The sequence below is a fragment of the Neodiprion pinetum genome, chromosome 4, assembly GCF_021155775.2.
Source record: "Neodiprion pinetum isolate iyNeoPine1 chromosome 4, iyNeoPine1.2, whole genome shotgun sequence".
NCBI lineage: Eukaryota > Metazoa > Arthropoda > Insecta > Hymenoptera > Diprionidae > Neodiprion > Neodiprion pinetum.
Window position 1 is genome coordinate 32,445,790 of NC_060235.2, and position 20,034 is coordinate 32,465,823.

Genomic DNA, 20,034 nt, shown 5'->3' on the forward strand with positions numbered 1-20,034 from the left:
GTCGGGTGGCTCCGACGACAGCCTTGATCCGCCGCACTTGTTTCTTATGATCTTATTATATCGGTACGTCCGGTCCCATTTAGCCCCGGGAGCCATCATTCAATAACGTTGATCTGCCCGGATCCCGGTCATACCGCCGGATCCCCGACAAAGTCTGTCACTGTCAACGAGACGAGAAAACGGCGCGGAACGCCGAAGACTCTCCGAACGGCAACGGCGAATACCGCTCATGCTGCACCGGACGATGCAACCACCTGAGTTATCTGCGCCGTGTGCGCTGTCGCACTTTTTCCTTCACCGACGTCGGAGATCGGCGAAATCTCGTCGAAGAACCCCCAACGGTTAAAAACCGTCCAACTGCGTTCGTGTGGCCCGATTTTTTCACCGTTCGCTTACTTCCATTATTAATAATAATAACAATGATAATAATACCGAACGCGTGCAATGTTTTTTCGGGATTGTAAATTCCATCAAACAGGTAGATACAAGATATATACATACATATATATATATATATATATATTAGAAAAATTCCAAATGATCTCAGCAACCTTGGAGTAAATTTGATCCCAATATACGGTACTGATTGTAAAAATCGTTTCAGTTCAAGGCAATATTTAGACGCCCGTTTTATATCCATGCCTATGATATTTCTTTTAGCGAGAAAAGGTGAATAAATACCAACGGAATACATGCATATACAGTTGTTTAGCAACGTGGACTTGGGCAAAAAAGCCAGCTGACTTGAATAGAAACAGTTTTTATTGAAATGCCGACTGCAATTGAACACCGTCTGTAATAATATCGCATTATACCTGAGAACTATTTACCCGCAGTGATTTCTTACATACTTTAGATACGGTCGGATCGACCGCGTGTATAGCTCCAAAGTCTGTAATAAGCGACTTGATATAAAGTCTGGCGGCTCAGTAAAGCGCAACGAGAAAACATCGGCGACTGGCACAAGTGGAACTCGTGAAATGTAATATCATCCGGAGCGAAGCAGTTCGGTAAAAGAGTCCTCGCTTCGTGCCGTACGGAGGCGTGGGCAGATGAGATTACGACCCCCGACCTTTCGGGTCAATTTTACCGCTGTCAGACTCCATTGAACGATACTTTGACTCGGTTTATTTTCGGACCCAAGTTTAACGAGAGAAAGAATTATTCTTTACGGTATCGATTACTTGCTTGTACCTCATCGTCGCGAAGGTGATCACCAATTTGTAACCGTACGAATCACGGTGATCACCTTGCAACATATGTACAATATGGATATTACTTGCAAGGAACATAAATTACAGTTTCAGCACTGGAAATTTCTAAATTTGAGTCACGGACCTCGTGTCTCCGTCAATGATTGACGTCCTTTTCAACGTTGCTCAACGGGCAATATTTCGAATATTTGAACAGTGGTATTTTTATTCTCATAGCACGGTTATCAAAAATTAATCGATCCGCGAGAAACTCATCGCGACTGTATGCAGTTTTTATAGATCACTCAAAAAGTAGAACGAGTAGGTACTCGTGATCTGATCGGCTCTGTTGAACACAGTAAATGATCTATGGTATCGAATTTTCTGGCATAAAGCACGCATTTTCTTTAGTTGGAGAAAGTTGGAGGTTTCATTTCAGGGATTACCCTCTTTTTACCACATTTACCAGGACAAGAATTCATATTTTGCAATGCCTTCTACATACATTCAGAATAAAATCTACGGATAATTCCAGGAGTATGTTTTCAACATTTTAATCAGTACTACGCGGAAAAATGATTACTTGTAACAGTACTTGCGCTGTCGTTGGACTGTCAAAAAAATGTCGATTCACGACAGTGGATTATAACTAGTTTTCCATATTGAAGCAACTCTTAAAAGTTATACTAAATTTTTTCCTGAACCGCTCCATCTTTTCCTCGTTGAAAATAATCGCATTTCAATTGATTTTCGCGCGTTCCGGTGGGGCAATGCCTAATATCGAGAACGAATTCGAAAACAAGTTACCGTGGCCCGTGCGAAGGGCAAAAACAGGCCCCCCTATCAGATCGGTTGAATCGTGGGCGGCCAGAAGCAGCTTGTCTATGAATTGGTAGTGCTCGCGGCAGGTTCGTAAACTACGCAGGATCGCGTGTCAGCCGGGTGCTCGAGGAGCGCATCGGACCCAGCGGGGTCCGGAAAACGGATATTGGTCTGGACTACGTATGGAGCCGTCGGTTCCGCCGGGATTAGTATAGAGAGACTCTCCGGGATGACGAGGGCAGTAACGAGAAAACCCGGGAGAGGAAGAGAGAGAGAGAGAGAGAGAGACAGAGCTGAGAGAGAGATAGAGAGAGTGAGGCACTCGGTCGGTGACGAGGGTGTTTAGACCACGGGCTGCAACAAGTGGCAGTCAGCGTCGCACTCGCGCGGCTCACACGCTAACGCATTCACGCCTTATTACACCCATACGCATTCCGCCCGACGACGTGGGTGCAGCCGTAGAAGATGCGTCCCTGGAGCGATCAGACCCAGGACCCCCGGTCGGGCGTTCCGCAAACGGGACCCCAAGTAATTCAGGGGACGGATGAACGCCGCGCGACAGACTCGCCGGCGCTGGACGTAATTGATAGCGAAATGCTAATGATCCGTGCGAGTCGAGAATGATAATGCGTTTCTTGCCGGGATGCGGCGGAAGCGGCTACCTGGAACTCCGCTACTTGCCATTTATTATATTCATTAAACGGCTCCTGCCCGGTTTGTCATCTCGCGTAGTCCGCCTCCTCAACAACACTTTCCCCTCGTCGTCTACCTGCGGCGAAAACACACGTGCCCGAAACGCCCGCGTCATTCTAACGCAACCGATTGACCACTTAATCGTCCCTCAACTTGTACCACCTCGGAGACACCTTACCTAACACTTTGCTTCAGTTTCGCTCTGGATGACTCGCGGCGTGAAAGTGGTGACAAGAAGTGACTTCGGGTCACGAGCACCAGAGATTCGACCAAACTCATTGCAGAGCGCATCGCCTATTATATGTGGAGAAGAACCGAAAGGTAACTGCAATTCTTCGTATTATTTTGTCTGCATGCCCGTCGGAGAGCTGTGAATAAGTTTGCCTATTATTCCTGTCAGCGTCGCAAGAACCTAGATCAAATCTGTTGACAAGAACTGAGGTCGACGCCTGAAACCGGAGCGTGTGTCACGGTCAACTAGAAAATAAGTGGAAGTCATTTTTTGTTGTATTTTATTTTATCACGTTCCGTCAGCGAAATTGGGGCAAAAATGGAATCGTGGATGAGAAGAAACGCTTTCGCAACTCCCGTCACGGACACTCTGAGGCAACAACCCTGTGCCACGGCCGTTCGGACCATCGTTTCACCTCAAACTTTTCATTGTACATCGGAAACTCTACACACCGAACGGCACGACAGTAACAAAAAATGCGTTCAACTCAAAGTAGGATGGCGATTGTCACCTGGAGCATTACATCAGAGAACATGTGTTACACGCCATATATACCGGGATGGGAGTAGGTAATAGATTTTAACGACGCGATACACGCGGTTCTTGCATCTGTCGCGGTCTTGGATCGGCCATGTGAGTCACGTTAACCGTGTTAGTAAAAGAGTTTGCATCGCAGTACGAAGAACAATTAGAAGTGCTCTGCTAGTAAATTCCGTAAGTCTCTGTATCTCTGGTATCGAATATTCGCCGTCGGGTAGGAAAGAATCGGTGAATGGGAAGTTGAAAATCGAGGCCTACCTGTAGTAGGGAAACGCCTGGGGTACGTGAAGGTCCATCGGCATCGCGGGGTGGGCACCCCCGTGATGAGCACCGGCCGGATTGTAGTCACCGGCGGCGGATAGCGGCGGCTGCATCATGCCTGCGGCCGCCGCAGCGGCGTGATGATGATGCCCGGCGAGCATGGCCCCCCATGGGAAACCAGCCGCCCCCGGCATCGGGGGATGTTCCAGATCGAGGCCGCGAGGACCGGCGGTAGCCGGGCCGTTACCGCCGCCGCCGCCGCGGTGCATCAGCCACCCCTCCACAACTGACGAATCTTATCTCTCACTGTGGCGTTTCACCCGCGACCGCACTATAAAATATACTCTATACGGGGTAGGGGGTTGGTATCATGTAATATACCGATCACTTTGGCACGCCTTACGAACCACTGCTCGTTACCCCCCAAGCTCCACTGCGCACTTTATCGGCCGACCCCGGTTCACTCTTGTCACCACATAGCTGGGTCGCGACCTCTTCGGACCTCCGGGTTTCGCGCCGGGGTTGCGGTCGCCTCGGAAAACGCGCGGACTAACGTAAAGCGAGCGCGGCACTTGACGCGGCCGGGCGAGGATCGAGACGCGAGAGGACAGGTGCTCGCGCGATTACGGAGCCGGACGGACGACCCGGAGAGTGGCGCAGCCTTCGGCTCGGCCATGAATGACGCGGCGTGGACCTCGCGCCGCCGCGGAGGCGGGGCCTCCGAGCTTCGCGGCCACGTGACGTCCCCACGAGCCTGGCGCCCCGCCCCCGCCCCCGCCCCGCGACGCCTCGCCGCGGCGACACCCGCGGGCCCCGGCGTCGCGACGTCCGACGACCGAGGGGCGGCCGCGTTCCCCGCGACTTCGAACACTTGTTGAGCCCGGCGGCCGTTGTGTGCGATTTTGTCGCGTCAACGCGCTGCTGATGGGCTTCCGGTTCACCATCGCGGAGGCTGCGTGCTCGACGGGCGACGACATTGTGTTCTCGTGAAAAGAGAATCGCCTTTGATCGTTTCGAATCGATTTCTTCGACATTCGCCGTGTGTGTCGCGAGGCTGTTCAATGTATGTCTAATGGATACACGCTGTTGGGAACAACGCGCAACGCGCTATTGAGAGCAGGGTCACGTCGAATCGATTCACCGTCGGCGTACCGGACAGTATGGACCAAGGTGTACGATGTGTATAATACCGATGGGTAATTGAAGCGCGGAACGCGTGCCGAAGAGAGGGAAATGAAAAGAAGAAAAAAGAAAAGGAAAGTTGCGCGGCTGAGATTTTATTCGGAATAATACTTCACCGGGAATTACGAATTGGAGAGATGTGACCCCCCCGGGCATCGCGCGTCTTCGGGTCGTTTCAACGAGTATAATCCCTAATTAAAAAATTTGCTAAACGCGAACAGAAAATGTTTCGAGACGCTCCGGCGTCGTTAAATCAGCCCTCCTACCCTCTCCCCCGGTAGGTACAATAAAAAATTTAATCAAAATGCCCTCTTGGTAATTTACAGCCTCCTACTGGCAACCCTTGCCGAGAGGGAAAAGCTCGGCAAGAAATACCCCGCTCGACGGACTCGAAGTAAGCTGCCATCAGGGTGGAAGGGGGCAACCCCGCAGGAGTCGTTGAGCCCGCGACGCGGCCCATTTGCCACACCGATCCGTCACCGGGGGGTCGTCCGAATAAAAATAATTCCCGGCGTCTTCACTCATTTGCGAATGTTAAAACCCCGCCGTCCTCCGCGAGGCTGACGCCGACTTCGTCCTGGTTAGTCGTAAATTACAAATTAGACCGTTAAACTTTGCCCATTAGCGCGTGCAAGCTTCGGGGCTGCAGTATCTCTCGGGTAGCATCTTAACGCTCCGCATCGAACCAGGCTTGCACTTCCGGTTAAATCGCTGCCTGCACTCCCGAACAAACGGTAACGGTTACGAGTTTCGACATGACTAGACCAGCACGTGCGAATCTTCTTTGCAATTAATTCGACAAGGCACGCACTGCAGCGATTATTATTAAATCTGACAAACTGGCGCATCTTCACTGAATGAGGTGCTCGAGATGCGATCCTTTTATATCAAGGAGGTAGTTTCCCGGCGCAGATGTCCTAACTATAATATACGGCCCATCTGACCCAGTGAAATGTTTTAGATTTTCGAACAGCCCGTGGTGAGGACGTGGTCGTAAAATTATGACCGAGCGGATCGTACAGCTGTAATAACGGCACTGCATCCGAGCCTTCGGGGTGTCGTTGAAAATAATAACGTCCTGCAGGCCGGTGTTGGGCGAGGTTATGGTAAGGGGTGGCTAAGTGCACAGATTAGACGGATAGAACGTGATTCTTCGCGGAATCGCTCGGCGTTGAGCGTGTCCGCGTTTGTCCACGTTCGTCGTAAGCGAGGATGTTTCAATCGGCCGGGCACGAAGCGTAGTCCGACGCTGTTTGGTCACCGGTCCTGAATACCAACCAAGGGACGCCCGGCGTCGGCGTCGAATATCTGCATGTATAGTCGGGGCGGGGGTGTCCGGGCCTCGTGAGTTGGCACGGCTTGGCGTCGCGAGACGAGAGGAGAAGAGAGGCGAGGAGGTGAGAGGTGGCGAGGAGAGGGGTGAGGCAGGGAGGAACGCTATGAGGGGATTACGTGAAGAGGATGGTAAACTTTTGTAATTTACAAGGAGAACAGCGCCGCAATATTAACAAGCCTCAGCTCGCTGCCGGGCCTCTCAGCGATCCTCGGGAAACCTTTACTCTTCCCCCAAGATTTGAGAGAAACCCTCTGCGTATCACCGATATACATTCCGCTAACCGAAACCCGATTTTGCGTATGCAACATGTCTGCACGTGTTCCTGCGTCGTTCCATCGGTGCGCGAAGCGTTTTTTCGAGCTTTCAAATTTCGTTCTTTCGGTTATCATTCTCTGATTTGAATTTTTTTCGAACCTAAAAACGTGCGCTTTTATTCCTGTAATCCGATTCATTTGTATATTTCAAGAGTTGTTGGAACAGTACCTGCAATATCGAACACTAACAATAAGTACGTGTGCTCACTTGGCATTGTCGGCGCGTGACCAATATCGTATATCATCGCGTGCGTGCAAAGGTGACAGGCAAATAACGCTGCTCCACAGACATTCGAAAAACCGCCCTCTGTTTACGTCGAGCAGTTGGTTCGTCATGCCGAGGATTTCTATGAAGAATATACTTCAGCCGTCTCGAATTTTGGCATTCATTTTTGGCTACTGTCCATTTTGGAAATCAGGTGCGCACTTGTAAAACTTAATAGATTATCAACTCGCATAGGGAGGGAATAATAATCATTTTCTATTGTCTAGCCGGCGAGAATGTTTATCACCGAAGCGTTCTGGGTACGATACTGCAAATAGTCAATATCCTTTTAACCCTCACCACCCTATCGTACATCGTGGGATTTTATCTTCCCGAAGCGTTTGGCTCACGACACGAATGTTCGTCCCTTAAAAACTGCAGCCAATTGATAATCCACGCTAGTCACTTGGCGCTTCTGTTGTGGTTGACTGTGGACCGATTAATTTGTGCCTCGGCAACGTTACGGTGTCTCAATCTGACGCATGAGCTCAACGAAGAACTTGGCTGCTTGTCTCCCCCGAAACAGCGTCCAATTTCGTTTCAACTAACGATCGTATGGACCGTCGCGTATCTGATCGGATTGCCCTTTCCCGTGAACAATGATTTCATGGAAATTGCATGGTACTGCTCAAAATTCTTAACCATGTACTGTGAGACCTTAGCTTTGGAATTCGTCACTGTGCCCTCCGTGGCTCTAAACACGATCAACGGATTGCTAGAGACTTGGCAGAGGACTGGAAACTGCAATGTAAACGACTTGACGCGGTTGCAGTCCCTTTACTTGAAGGCAGCGTACGTGTCAGAAGTTGTTAATGATTCCTTCGGATTTTGTTGGCTGGTGTCACTTCTCGCAGCAAGTATTCAAATCGTTCTACCGTTCAAGACACTCTTTAAAGTACTCGATGATTTAATCGTTATTGACCATCGTATTCCTTCTACTGCTGATTATGTGCACTATGCGTATCTGTTCTTGGTACTGGCAACGAGTGTGCTACGCTACTTCCAAATTTATTACACCCTGGATCAACCATCCTCAAAGGTGATTCACTTAATTTTAAATGAAATCAGGCTAGGCCAATCTGTGATATCAACTTTTCACGTGTATACAGCATCCTATGAATTCTCATTGCAGAGAATCAAAACCGTCAGCATTCTGCGTGAACTGATGAATAAACATAGCGAGAACGAATTATCGACGAAGGTAAGCAGTACAGCTGTCAGAAAATAAGTGGATTGTGGATTTTTTCATCATGACTTGTACCAAAATTCACAGATGAATGACTTCATTTTCCAAGTTACCTTGAGAAGTATGGAATTTAGCTCTGGAGGATTTTTCGGAATAAATTTACAACGTTTTGCCGAGGTATAAGATACGCTGTTTCCACTATACGCGTCCTACCTACGTCTGCAAATTTTCTTTCATATTTTCAGGTAGTAGGCATGTGGTTAACACTGCTCGTAATTATGATTCAATTAACCGAGGCGTGAGGGTAACTGGATCAGGAATTGAAGCTCCCAGTTCAGAGTTGCCTCGCCTAACAACGAGTTGACATTCTCTCGATTATAGCACTCATTGCTTACAAGCATGTAGCGACTAACAATAAGATGCTATCAAAATACGCAAGCACAAGTCTGGATTAATTTACTGTAGAAAAAAAAGAACTAAAATAAAACATTCGACAACTCTTCTTCACAAATCTCGGGCGTTATTTTGTTTTCCCCTGTAACTTATAAAATCTGCTTCGTATTCTTCGACCAGCATAATCCTACACAGAACACGTTATCCCTCGCATTTTTTAGATCAAAAAGTAGTTGCAAACTCCCGTCTCGTTTGCCTGTTATATACACCGGTTACTGTATCATCAGGAATATAAAGTAATGATAGTTCTCTCTGATTTACATTACAAGATAAAATCCAGTCGATAGACTTTTGGCCGTACCACGGAGTTTATCCCTTTCTTATCTCGGCAGATAAGGAGTTCAGGACTTACTCCCACCACTTTTAGCCGATGGAAAATGCGCTATGCAATCGAGCAACGATATAGACTCCACGCGCAGAGGTTCCACTATGTTACCATTGCCATTAGGATGGGATATGGCTGCATACGTGATACTCACTTCGAACAACGGTCGACTATAACGCCTTGAACAAATGTCGATGGCTAATGGCCTGCTCAGTGTCGTTATGGAATTGTGCAAAGAACGACCAAAGTGTTTTCGATCGAATAGTTCGCCATTTACATCAAATCTAGCGGCACATGATAGATTGTAGGAGTAGCATGTAGAAAGAGTTTGGGTACTTACTGATCATACGGCAGAAGCAGCGTAGCAGTCTCTATAATTCTCCAACATCATGAAGTGGTCACGTTTAACAGTCCTGACACCACCTTTTCACGCTTCACGAGCCTTGGGATTTGTACCGATATTTGCGCGAAGGAATCAAGGTACGTGAATTAACTTTGTTACACTTTGTCAAGTTATAAATTGAGTCGTCGTCACTGAACTGCGCACTGTATTGTTTTAATGCAAAATATCATATGTTACGAAAGATGTTCAATCGGGAGCGAAATTCATACCGTTACGAATTTCAAAGACCAATCCGTTCAACCTTCCGAATAATTTTATTTTCAGACGGTACTCTAAATTTTACGACTCACTGGACACTGTACGGATTTACCCTACTGAACGTGTCGTTTTTGGGTTACGTCACTGGGTTCTTAACTTTCGATCACATGGCGTTCATCGTGAAGCATCTACCCTCGTACGTGCCGTGGGGAGCATGCATACTGCTTTCGTATTTTAGTGCGTTCGTAATTATCGGCACGGGGATTGTGTACCGTAAACACACGTCACGATTATTCAACGAGATCGACGAGTTACTGCGGCAATTTACGGGGCACGCTGACCGCAACCGACTTCCCATAGAAGCTTTCTACGTACCGGCGACCTTCGTCTTCTCGACGATCAGATTTCTGTTGCAGGCCTGTCTGAGAGACGTGAATTTTGCCGTTGTAGCCGCTTACCACCATTCCTACCTGATATGCCTGAGCTCGGAAAGTCTTGCCACGTGCATTTTATTCTACCTCGAAAGCTTATTCAAATGCCTCAACGCCGATCTGTCGATGATCGAAGTAAACCGTCGTTCGAAGTTGAGGAAAAAAGATGCAAGGTTGATCCACCGCCGTTTGAAGCGACTTAGAGAACTGCACGGCCGTATATCCGATCTGCAGGACATATTTTGCGAACGATTTTCCGTCGACCTCTTCGTTGTTATCGGCCTGATGGTCACCGTTTTGCTGATATCCCTTTACGCGGGCATCTGGGCTACACCTGCCAGCTTCACGTGGCTCTTAAACGCGTTCAACGTTATGCATTACGGATTTATCGTACTGCGAGTGGCTTACATCTGCTACCGCAGCGACTGCGTGCTGAAGGAGGTGGGTATGTTACCTAATGTGTTCGGTCGAATGTTGCATAACGCAAGCACGCCGTGCGAACAGCGGTTCGACACTTTTTTTCATTAATTACATATCACGCGAGCAATCAAAACCGCGACAAAATACACTCGACAGTGTTCTCGATTCGCAGAGCCAAGTTACGACTGCAAGGGTACGCTCGTTGATGACAGCATACCTGCCTGGAGAAATCAAACAAGAAGTAAGCTTCGCAATATTCCTATCACGTCGCTCGTACGGCTCGCGAATTGATTGACTGCGCATTCTTATAGGTATATCATTTCACGCTTCAAACTATGTTGAGGAAGGTTGAAATAACGGCTTGTGGATTTTACAGCCTTCGGATAGGGACGGTAACAACGGTGAGTCGAACGTAAACAGAGTCTGGTTTGTCTAATATGCCCCTTCTCCTTACTCCGGAAACTCACGGCGGATTGGATTTACGTGAATTACAGATTGTCTACCTGATAACAACGTCGCTGGTTATGGTCGTCAATTTAGTAGAAGTCGTGTAAGCTCCTCGTTCGACGACGATCCGACTTCAAAATGTACTACAAGTTTACTTCATCGCAACAACGTGCAAGAAAAAATCTCTCCGCGTCGTTTCACCAAAATTTTCTTAACTAACTGGCTTCTCAGAGATTTTTAACCGACAGGATTAATTTGTTGTTAGTATCGTTCGCTATTCCGTACCGACATGTATACAAATGACGGAATCGAAGGACGCACTTCGGACATTTTAGTGCTGCTCGAACGAGCTAATGCGACTCTCATAAATTCGAGGGTGTCCTCTGACACTAGAGTCAAATCACGTCCCAGCGTTGGAGTGTCCATTTTCGATTGTATAGGTTTACCTGCTACTCTTAACCTTCGTTAAGCAGTGTTTTCGAAAACATGCATGATGGCAGTGATATAAACGGTATTTTTTCAGACCCGAGATATACGTGATTGACCGAGCAAACATAGTGTTTATACTTTGTATGGAAAAATCCAAAGCAATAAAACGAACCTCTCCTCACACACGGTGAATTCTTAAGAAGTTGAAATTTTGCTGGGATTGAATTAGTTTAATGTATTATTATGCACAACAACGCGATGAACGTACGTTATCTTATACATTTTCTGCAGTGAAAAAGGTTGACTCGATTCGATGGAATCGATCGGGGCCAGCATATACGTATGCGTATTACATAATGTACATCGATGTTAGGATGCTTCAGTAAAAAAAAAAAATTGGCAATTTTCCACCATGGCACCCCGTAAAAAGTCGGTCACGTTAAAAGAAAGATCCTGCCAACAAATGAGCGTTTTACGTTATGTGGAAGATTGCGATCAGCTGATTTTTTATTTTTTCACAATTTTTCGAATTTATGAAGTATCGTGAATAAAGTTGTTTTTTTTTTTATTGCTTACATCAATCATAATATGAATTTACTTCAACAAGAAAACCCTCAGTTATAATATTAAGTCTACAGTTATGTTTGAGAAGTGCATCCGACGACTTTTTCATCATTAATTCATTCTCATAAAATAGTTATAATTTATAAGATGAACTTTTAATTTAAGTAACTAAGATTCAGAAAATATAAATAAGTCAAAAAATAAATAATAATTAAAGTGCTACAACGTGTTTCTTCGTAAATTCATAAAGATGTGAACAATCAAGCGAGCGCGATCTTCCACATAAGATTGAACATTCATTTTTTTCCAGAATCCTTCTTTCAACGTAAGCAAACTTTTTAGGAGGTGCCACGGTGGAAAATGGTAAGATATTTTTTTCTGAAACAGCCTAATCGATATACACCTGTAAAATAATTACGTATATACCGCGTTGCCGCAATTAGGAAAATTTGATACCTATTACTTAGGAGGAATGTTCTAATGCACCGTAAGTCCGACGCGTAAGTAGGTATAATATATATTTGAAACAAGAAGTAAAAAAGACGAAACGGCCGCGTCGATGCTCGCATCGTAAAATAAGGAAAAAATCATTGAAGCGGATATGCCGGAACAGTGAAATCGAGCGGCGAGATGGTCTTCTGGCATAGGAACAGGTGAGCGCCGTAATGATACAGCGGTCTCGGCCTTTGACCTCGAGTATCTCGCCGCGACCATCCAGCTACTTCGCCCTGGCAGCCACAATTGGCCGAAGGAACACAGCAATCATCCCGCGCGTATCAATCGCCAGGGAATCATTATTAGAGGAATAGGCGGCATTACCATTTTACGAATAGCCTTTGGAAATGCAGTTTCAGTATCGTCTGTAATTACCTCGAGAGAATGTTTCTCCATTTTTTTTTCCTTCTTTTTTTTTTATAAATTTTATTTTTATTTTTTTTACTCTTTACTTTTTCATATTTTTATCTTCTCGCTTTATTTCTACTTTGTTTCTTCTTATTATTATTGTAGCTTCCTATTATTTTCACTCATTTTATTCGTTTATTACCGATCCCTTCCGCTCCACGGTTATAATATTACCTCTATACCCGAGATGTATTAATGCCTTCAATCGCTCCCGCCGCGTGTAGCCGCTCCGAGAGAAACCGACGGACTGCCCCGTGTAAATCCTCAGGACACCGTAGATAAGCTGTAAGTACTCGCGATGTAAACAACACTGACTCAGCCGATCGATAACCGTCACCAAAACAACTATGACCCGCTACAATCACTGATCTGAAGACGGAACCCATTGGTGTGAGGTTACTTACTATTGTGTTGAATTGATTTCTTGTTTGCATCGACCTTATGGCTCGTTAATCATTCGCTTGAATTAATCGAAACGTACATAACCGTGTACCGAATTTTTCCGATTTCATGCGTAAAATCCTTAACACACGGGTTTTTGCGTACGTGTCTGTTAAAATTCACCGTTCAGATATCTCGACAGAATTATCTACGATGCTCGGTCAGCGTTCCACAAAACCGTAGAATGCTGGTAAAAATCTTACAGCAAGAGTTGATCTGCTTCATTCTTTTTCTGGTTGTTCTTTCACTATTGTGCGTATTTTCCCGTAAAGAATAGAACCCGTGGTCTAGCATGTCGCGCCCGTGTCTAACGTGTTGTTTATAACCGTTAAATTAGATATTCTTTCGGAAACGTGTAACAATGCCGAATCGTTACGTAAATTTCATTCTGGGTGCACACGTTCGCGCGTTTTCGGAACTTTCTCATCCATTTTTAACTTTACTATTTCCATTAGGCACGATCGTTGGTGAACGTTAGTGAACGCCTGGATGACAAAAAAATTCTACAGTTGCCCAGGAAGCACGTTTTGGTACTGAAAATGAAGATTGAAAATTATTTCAGAAGTAGAGATGTGAGCGCAGGTTCCTTGTGAATAGGATTCCAGTCGACCGGATAAAATTTGCACCAGACACCGTTCTTATCCCAAAGATGTGTTGATGATTTTGATCCGAATCATACTTCCGGTTTCGAAACGGTAGCCGATCTAAGTTGGTCACTTTTGTTTTGAGATGCTGGTATGTATGGTATTTTTTTCTTCATTTCTACCATTCAACCAAATTTACGATCATCCCGATGAAAATTATACTACTTTCCAAAATTCTGCGAGTATAAATGATGGTGATTCCACTATGTCAATAACAATGCAGGTTCACTTGTTCTTACTTAAATTATTCCATAATTGGCAAAAATATCTGGCAAACTAGCTCTGGGCGATCGTTTTTAGACAGAAAAGCGATAACCTTACGACCAAGACCGATCCATTTTCATTTCATCGCTGTCACTCTTTTCGTTTGACTTGATAACCACTGGGTACAGTGGCACAGATATTTTCCGTTAATTGCAAATCAACACCAAAATATATTTCAAGAAATAATATTATACAATACGTACCTTACTTTGATATATAATTTTTTTTATGTTCGGTGGGATTTGATCACATACCTACTAGGAATCGGGTGTCGAGAAAATCGAGGAATGTTTCGTTTGCATCGAAACGAATTTTATTCATTAAAAAATGTTAAAATACATTTCAATATATTTGATAAAGTAAAATGATGCCAAAAACTACGATATAACTAAATCGTAATATACTATTACGATAGTGTTTACATATAGTTTTGTTGATTTTTTTTTTTTTTGTCGTTTTTTATTACAATGTTGATGTACGGTTGGGCGTATATAATATACCGGTACAGTAATCAATAAATGGCTGAACACCGCCACAGAGGTTAGATCGGTGACTACAGATCGTGCGTGACTGTGAATGAATTAAGTTTGTGGAATGACGTATATGGGTGAACTTGTAAATGATGATCAGTGAAGAGACTACTTCGGAGGCATTTTGATTGTAACGAGATCGGGCGGGCTGCATATTATTATCATTTTACTTTGCTTTATTGCATTCCATTTCTCAAGTTTATGTTCGGATTTGAAGGAAAAAAAAGATTTTTAACGAAAGTATAATTGATGGAATTCTGATGAGATGCGTTTGAGCAATCGGAATTATTGAATTTCATTGATTATATGTTTAGGTATAAAGTTAATAGTAACTCTTATCGCCTAGGAAATTACCCTACATATTAAACTTGCTAATTGATAGCCAGGATTTTCCGCAGTGCTGGTTTCGCGAAAAGGAAGTCGATTCGAATTGCGTAAAACGAACCGTTTCTATAACTCTCACGAATTTCACACGAAACTTGGATGACACAGTTCGTAAGGTTAGATTAAAAATAAGCGATTTTTTAATAATCAGTAAAAAATATAATCCATTCCAGTCAAGCTTCAAACATAAAGCGTTACTCAAATCAAGCTTTTCAAAACTTTATTCTTATATAAAGCTCGCGCACATATAAAACACGAAAACCTTTGTCAATACAATAATATAAGGTTAAGATGTAGGTATATATCATGTTTGCCTCTTTTTAGGGCGTTTCCTCAGTTTTTAATTTTGCTTCTCATATTTTTCATCGTCGCATTGATTGTGACTGCGGATATTGAAATTGTGAAAAATCAGCAACCGTCGCGAATCATTGATCGATAAATGGATTTCACGTAGTCGACGAACTTGGCGCGAGATAAAACGCATTGTAAGACCTCCGGCTAAAACACCAATTTCAAGCATATACCAATGAATTATTCTATCCATTGTAAATAATATAATATAGCTCTATATTATGATTAATTATTTGTGTTATTAAATATTCTTATTATCAGGTACTTTATACACATTATCATAGTTAGATGTAAGGCAGTTAATTTGACCTGGATTTACCGGTTATACTCTTCTTCTCTCCGAAGACGCCACCCAAGGCAGGATTTGAGGGAAAAACAAGTTTCACGAAAATCTTACAGAACCGTAAATAGTTCCAGAAGGCGGGTGCATAGCGGCGAGAAGAAAACGTACGTATGGTGATCCTACACTTAATTTCATATGATAACGCTAATTATACATTATCTTACGTCGCAATGTAATTGACTTGTCAGTTTTCAAGGCGATTACAATATGCAACTACTTGCGTATTTCGTCGTACTTGAAAGTACGTTATATTTCAAAGTACTCATGGTATTCCATGTTAATGCCGGGCTGGTTGGGCGAGGACGATAAAACGCCACATTTTCGCTTCTAATCAATATTCACCAACCATTCGTTCCCACGCCATGCATAAAAGGGAAAAATTGTTAATTTGTAAAATGGTCAAAAGTCATGTCGCGTCTCATCAAGTAGGTAAATTTACTTGAAAGACAGCCGATTAACAACACGACACATCGTAAAGTATCGTGGAACATGATAACTATGCCTATACATATGTTTTAAGTTGTTAGATACATTTTTCGGCGATTATGTCATAACGGTCAACGCCTGTCTCAGCTCAGATTATTCCACGCTTTCGTTATTGCAGGCGGTATATCAAGTCCTTAATTCTCTTCATTTCCTTCAGTTCGGTAGGTTTTTAAACCTCCATCAAGCATCCGACGGTCCAAGCTGAGACTAAGGGTCGACAACCTTGGCCGAAATATGATTAAGAAAAGATGTAAAAGAGAGAACAAAAAAAAAAAAAAAAAAATACAGGACAAAATTGGATAAAAAATTTAAAAAAAAGAACTTAAGTATGTAGAGGTTTATAAAACACAGCTCATCGCACACGCCACAACGTCTAAAGTCTTAATTTAAGATCGATAGATTTACTCGTGTCCTACGATTATTCACTCGTGTATATGTATATATGTGTATATATACTATACTATAATGTATGTAATATATTACAATATTATAATTGGTAGTTTCAGTAATTAAAACTTAGGGTATATTATATACAGTCGCGCACGCACGCAGCAGCGCCATGCATATAAGTTTAAAAGGGGGAACCGTCCACTTTCGATTCATATCCCCGGGTACTGAACGTCATTTAGTGGCAACCGACAAATGATGGACATATCCGTTTTCCGATTTTTTTGTATCGATAGTACTACCGTAAAAAGTTTTTGTCCATTTTTTTTCATGCCGTGATTTTCACACTTGTCAGGCCGAAGTATTCAAACGGCACACGGGGGTCACCCTTTGATTAAATACCGTCGAATCGTGTATCTTTGCTGACAAGTTGCGTTGCAGTTACGGCTACGCATACAAACGGCATTCGAATAGCACTATACGCATACATCATCGCCTGAATCATTGCAGTACATGTAATTATGTACTTGAACGGGCTCATGTCGATATTTCTAAATTATAAGTATGTTGATAACTAACTACGACACATAATATATGTTTTATAAACCCATATTATATAAATATTATATAATAATCTTGCCAAAGAGGACTCGGAACGAATGCAAGGAATTTTTACTTTCGAAAATAACTACAATTTCTCGCATTTTTCGTACCTAGATATAGCTGAAACATTCCACAGAGCCGGATTTTTTCTCTTTACCTAAGAATTTCTTTTTTTAAATATATAAACAAATATTATATTATGAAATGAGTGTTCTGAGCTCGTTGAAAATTGTATAACATCAAAATTTAAAACTCGTCCCTACATCCTCTTTCATTTAATTAATTAAACTTCACTATCTGCTCTACAAGCATGCAACGTATAATAAAAATTCAATGTTTTTTTTTCGTTTTCTTTGTTTTTTTTTTCTAGTAAAAAATATGATATCTCGACACAGCTAACTACTGATAATTGTTATATCTACTGGTGTTCTGTTACAGTGATTAATTTCACGATGTACAAGACTGTGAAATAAGGATATTTCTGTCTATACTGTAAAGGCTTTAAAGAATCCTTCATAATTATTTCATACGACTATAATTGCTGATTATTCGTTACTTGTTTCTGTCTCTTTGTTTTTTTTTTCATTCAATCAGCAATGCGAAATTTATTCACCGGTTCTATACCTAAGAACGGTATTAACAATAATTGGAAAACGAAAGCAATATTCAACATAACATAACGCAGCTATCCCTGCGTTAAAATCGTCCTTTCGACGATCACCAATCTCGCTCATATACACCACGCTGCAACGAATATTATCGCCAGCTGAAGAGGTTGCGTCGATTATTACTTCATCGACAGCTGTGAGAATTTCATTCACAGTTTGTGCTTCAAACTCGTAAATACCATTCCCTTGCTTACCTGTCACTTCTCGCAGTTCAACGCAGCTCCTGGAATTGCGAGTATCGCCGATAAGAAAAAACACAGCGTCTCCTCACGTTGCCGTTTCTTTTCCTTTTTTATTTTCTTTTCTTTACTTTTCGTTTTCCACCCTTTCTCTAATTCAGGGTAAAAACTCCTCGATTTCAACCCAGCACCGTTGCCTGTCATTCCGACAGTCACTGCAAGACATTCTTCAAAATTCACAGAAGCAGGGCATCAAAAATTTTCTTTCGCATCGCCGAGAAACCGACACGCCCTTAGCGGCACATAAAACAGCTATGAAGACAATTCGTAATCAAACTCAAACCGGAGGCGGTCCTCGGACGTAGCGAAGCTGCGGGGTCAGAGAGAGATTCAAGGTGTTCGCAGCTTCACAGCAATGCGGCTCGAGCAGGCAGGCAGCGCAGAAAAGCGCCACCAGGGCCAACTGGAAGGGAAGCGCTGCCCTCAGGACGCGCCAAACCCATCCGCGGGGACGTCCAGGATCGCTGTCCGGATCGCCGGTACCGACGAGTCCTCCGCCTCCGCTTATTGAAATTGGAGACAACTCGCCAGGGACCTCAGCGTCCTCGTCCATCTTGGAATTTTTCTTGCGTTTGCTGAAACAGTCGAGTAAAATTTCGCCTGATAATTACGGGCGAGACGAGCGAATTGGTCAGTAACGAATCGGTGACAATCAATCCCGAGAGCGTCTCGATCACTGATCGAAGACCTTTTCGCTCTCATTGTCAGTTCGATATATGGGTATCAGTGTATCACGTATAAGGTAACCGTATAACGCGAGCCAACCGCGTTTGTTTCGTCTTATTTTATTACAATGGAAGCAATCTTTTTCAGCTACTACAACCTCGGTATGCCGGGGTGGTTTTGCAGTAGCTGAACTGTGGGTACGGAGCCTGGAGAAACGGAGCTGCCCCCTTTTGCCAACCGTTCCCGCTTTTTACACCTTTTTTACGACGCAATATAGGAGACGTTGGTCGGGTGCCGCGAGAACTAAACCTATTATGGTTCTGCACGCCAATGATTAAACGCAACTATAAAAAAAAATCCCTGAAACAAAGTTAAATTAGGTTCCTCACGCTCCGGATTCTCGTACCCTGCGCAGAGCCACACAATTATTGACGCGGGTCACATCTTCGACCTTTTCTCAATTCTCGTTCTCTGGTTTTTATCTGTATACCGCGAAGTCTACCTATTTTTCGAACGAGTATGTACGAAGAGAATAAGAATCGCCCGATGAAACAATTATTGAACGACGCAGATTTCAATCAGTGCAAGGTATGGTTTAGAGCGTACCATTTTACAAGTTAACGTTATACAGGATTTCTATGGGTTATCCCTTGCGATTGATTTACTTTATAAATAGGCCACAGGCATCCAAGTAAACTGACCTAGATAACTTGAAGGTGGATATATTTGGGACATGTTATCAAGTCTTACGCCACCGTTTACACAGCAAAGACGACAACGCGACGCCTACGCTTAGAGGAATTACAGTAGTTGGCATTGTGTGGGTAATTAGAGAGTTGCCGGTTGTAACGGCTGTTTTAAAGCCTGTTTGTGTGGAGTTTCCGCATGTGACATCGCGGTCGAGGGTGCGGGGTGGATGCTGCGGCGTTTCATGGGGGTGTAGCATCGAGGGGCGTTGGGTACCGCGCTAAACGGCAGCAGGTCGACGCCTCGCTTCGCATACACATCGACTACTTTAACAAAACTGTGGTGGGTATAGCTGCCCCCGGCTGGGAAGGCGAAAGGGACCGAAGCTGCCTTTTTGCGATAGTCCCGCCCGACTTCAAACTCTTTTCGTAGACCGGATGTCGATTATTCAGAATCGAACTTGACGCTTGTGTAAAGGTATCGACGATCCGAATGCTGCTGCAGGGTGATTGGAAAGCAGTGGAAGAATCAAGTCTGCGTTATATTTTGTGAGAAGTGTCTTTTATCTTTCTTTTCATTTTTTATTTATCGAACTGTAAGGAGTGAAACTGTTACCAAGACCAAGAGAGTTTAGCTATAATGAAATTCAAATTTTTCGGAAGGAGTTTGCAAGTTTACGAGGCGTAGAAAAAAAGAGAGGCGGGAAGAAAAAGAAGGAGAAAAAAAGCCGGGAACAATATGTCT

At 43.9% G+C, this 20,034-nt stretch overlaps 3 protein-coding genes across 8 annotated transcripts in view; 1 reads left to right on the top strand and 2 right to left on the bottom strand.

Annotated features, from left to right (window-relative positions):
- Positions 1-12,959, bottom strand: part of LOC124216791 (protein trachealess) — a 179,049-nt gene extending 166,090 nt beyond the window's left edge. For 3 of the 6 annotated variants that reach the window (XM_069135255.1, XM_046621751.2, XM_046621750.2), the window contains exon 1: positions 3,739-4,383. In XM_069135255.1, coding sequence (XP_068991356.1) covers positions 3,739-4,010 — 272 coding nt within the window. In that variant the 5' untranslated portion in view covers positions 4,011-4,383. Of the gene's footprint in view, positions 1-3,738; positions 4,384-9,142; positions 10,267-12,771 lie in introns of those variants that run through there. The other 3 variants (XM_046621754.2, XM_069135257.1, XM_046621749.2) reach the window with 3 other exon arrangements.
- LOC124217323 (uncharacterized) lies at positions 6,865-8,455 on the top strand. The gene is made up of 5 exons (XM_046622733.1): positions 6,865-6,992; positions 7,066-7,877; positions 7,971-8,039; positions 8,112-8,201; positions 8,270-8,455. The coding sequence occupies exons 1-5, from the start codon at positions 6,908-6,910 to the stop codon at positions 8,324-8,326; spliced, it is 1,113 nt and encodes a 370-aa protein (XP_046478689.1). The 5' UTR covers positions 6,865-6,907; the 3' UTR covers positions 8,327-8,455.
- Positions 12,960-14,236: 1,277 nt separating the features above from the next.
- Positions 14,237-20,034, bottom strand: part of LOC124217324 (klarsicht protein) — a 124,396-nt gene continuing 118,598 nt past the window's right edge. Inside the window, exon 24 of the mRNA XM_046622734.2 lies at positions 14,237-18,512. Coding sequence (XP_046478690.1) covers positions 18,215-18,512 — 298 coding nt within the window. The 3' untranslated portion in view covers positions 14,237-18,214. The remainder of the gene's footprint in view (positions 18,513-20,034) is intronic.

Coding starts and splice junctions, on each gene's coding strand:
- LOC124217323 (XM_046622733.1), top strand. CDS start 6,908: ATGCCGAGGATTTCTATGAAGAATATACTTCAGCCGTCTCGAATTTTG. Junction 6,993..7,065: donor CTGTCCATTTTGGAAATCAG/GTGCGCACTTGT, acceptor TCTATTGTCTAG/CCGGCGAGAATGTTTATCAC. Junction 8,040..8,111: donor AGAACGAATTATCGACGAAG/GTAAGCAGTACA, acceptor CAAAATTCACAG/ATGAATGACTTCATTTTCCA.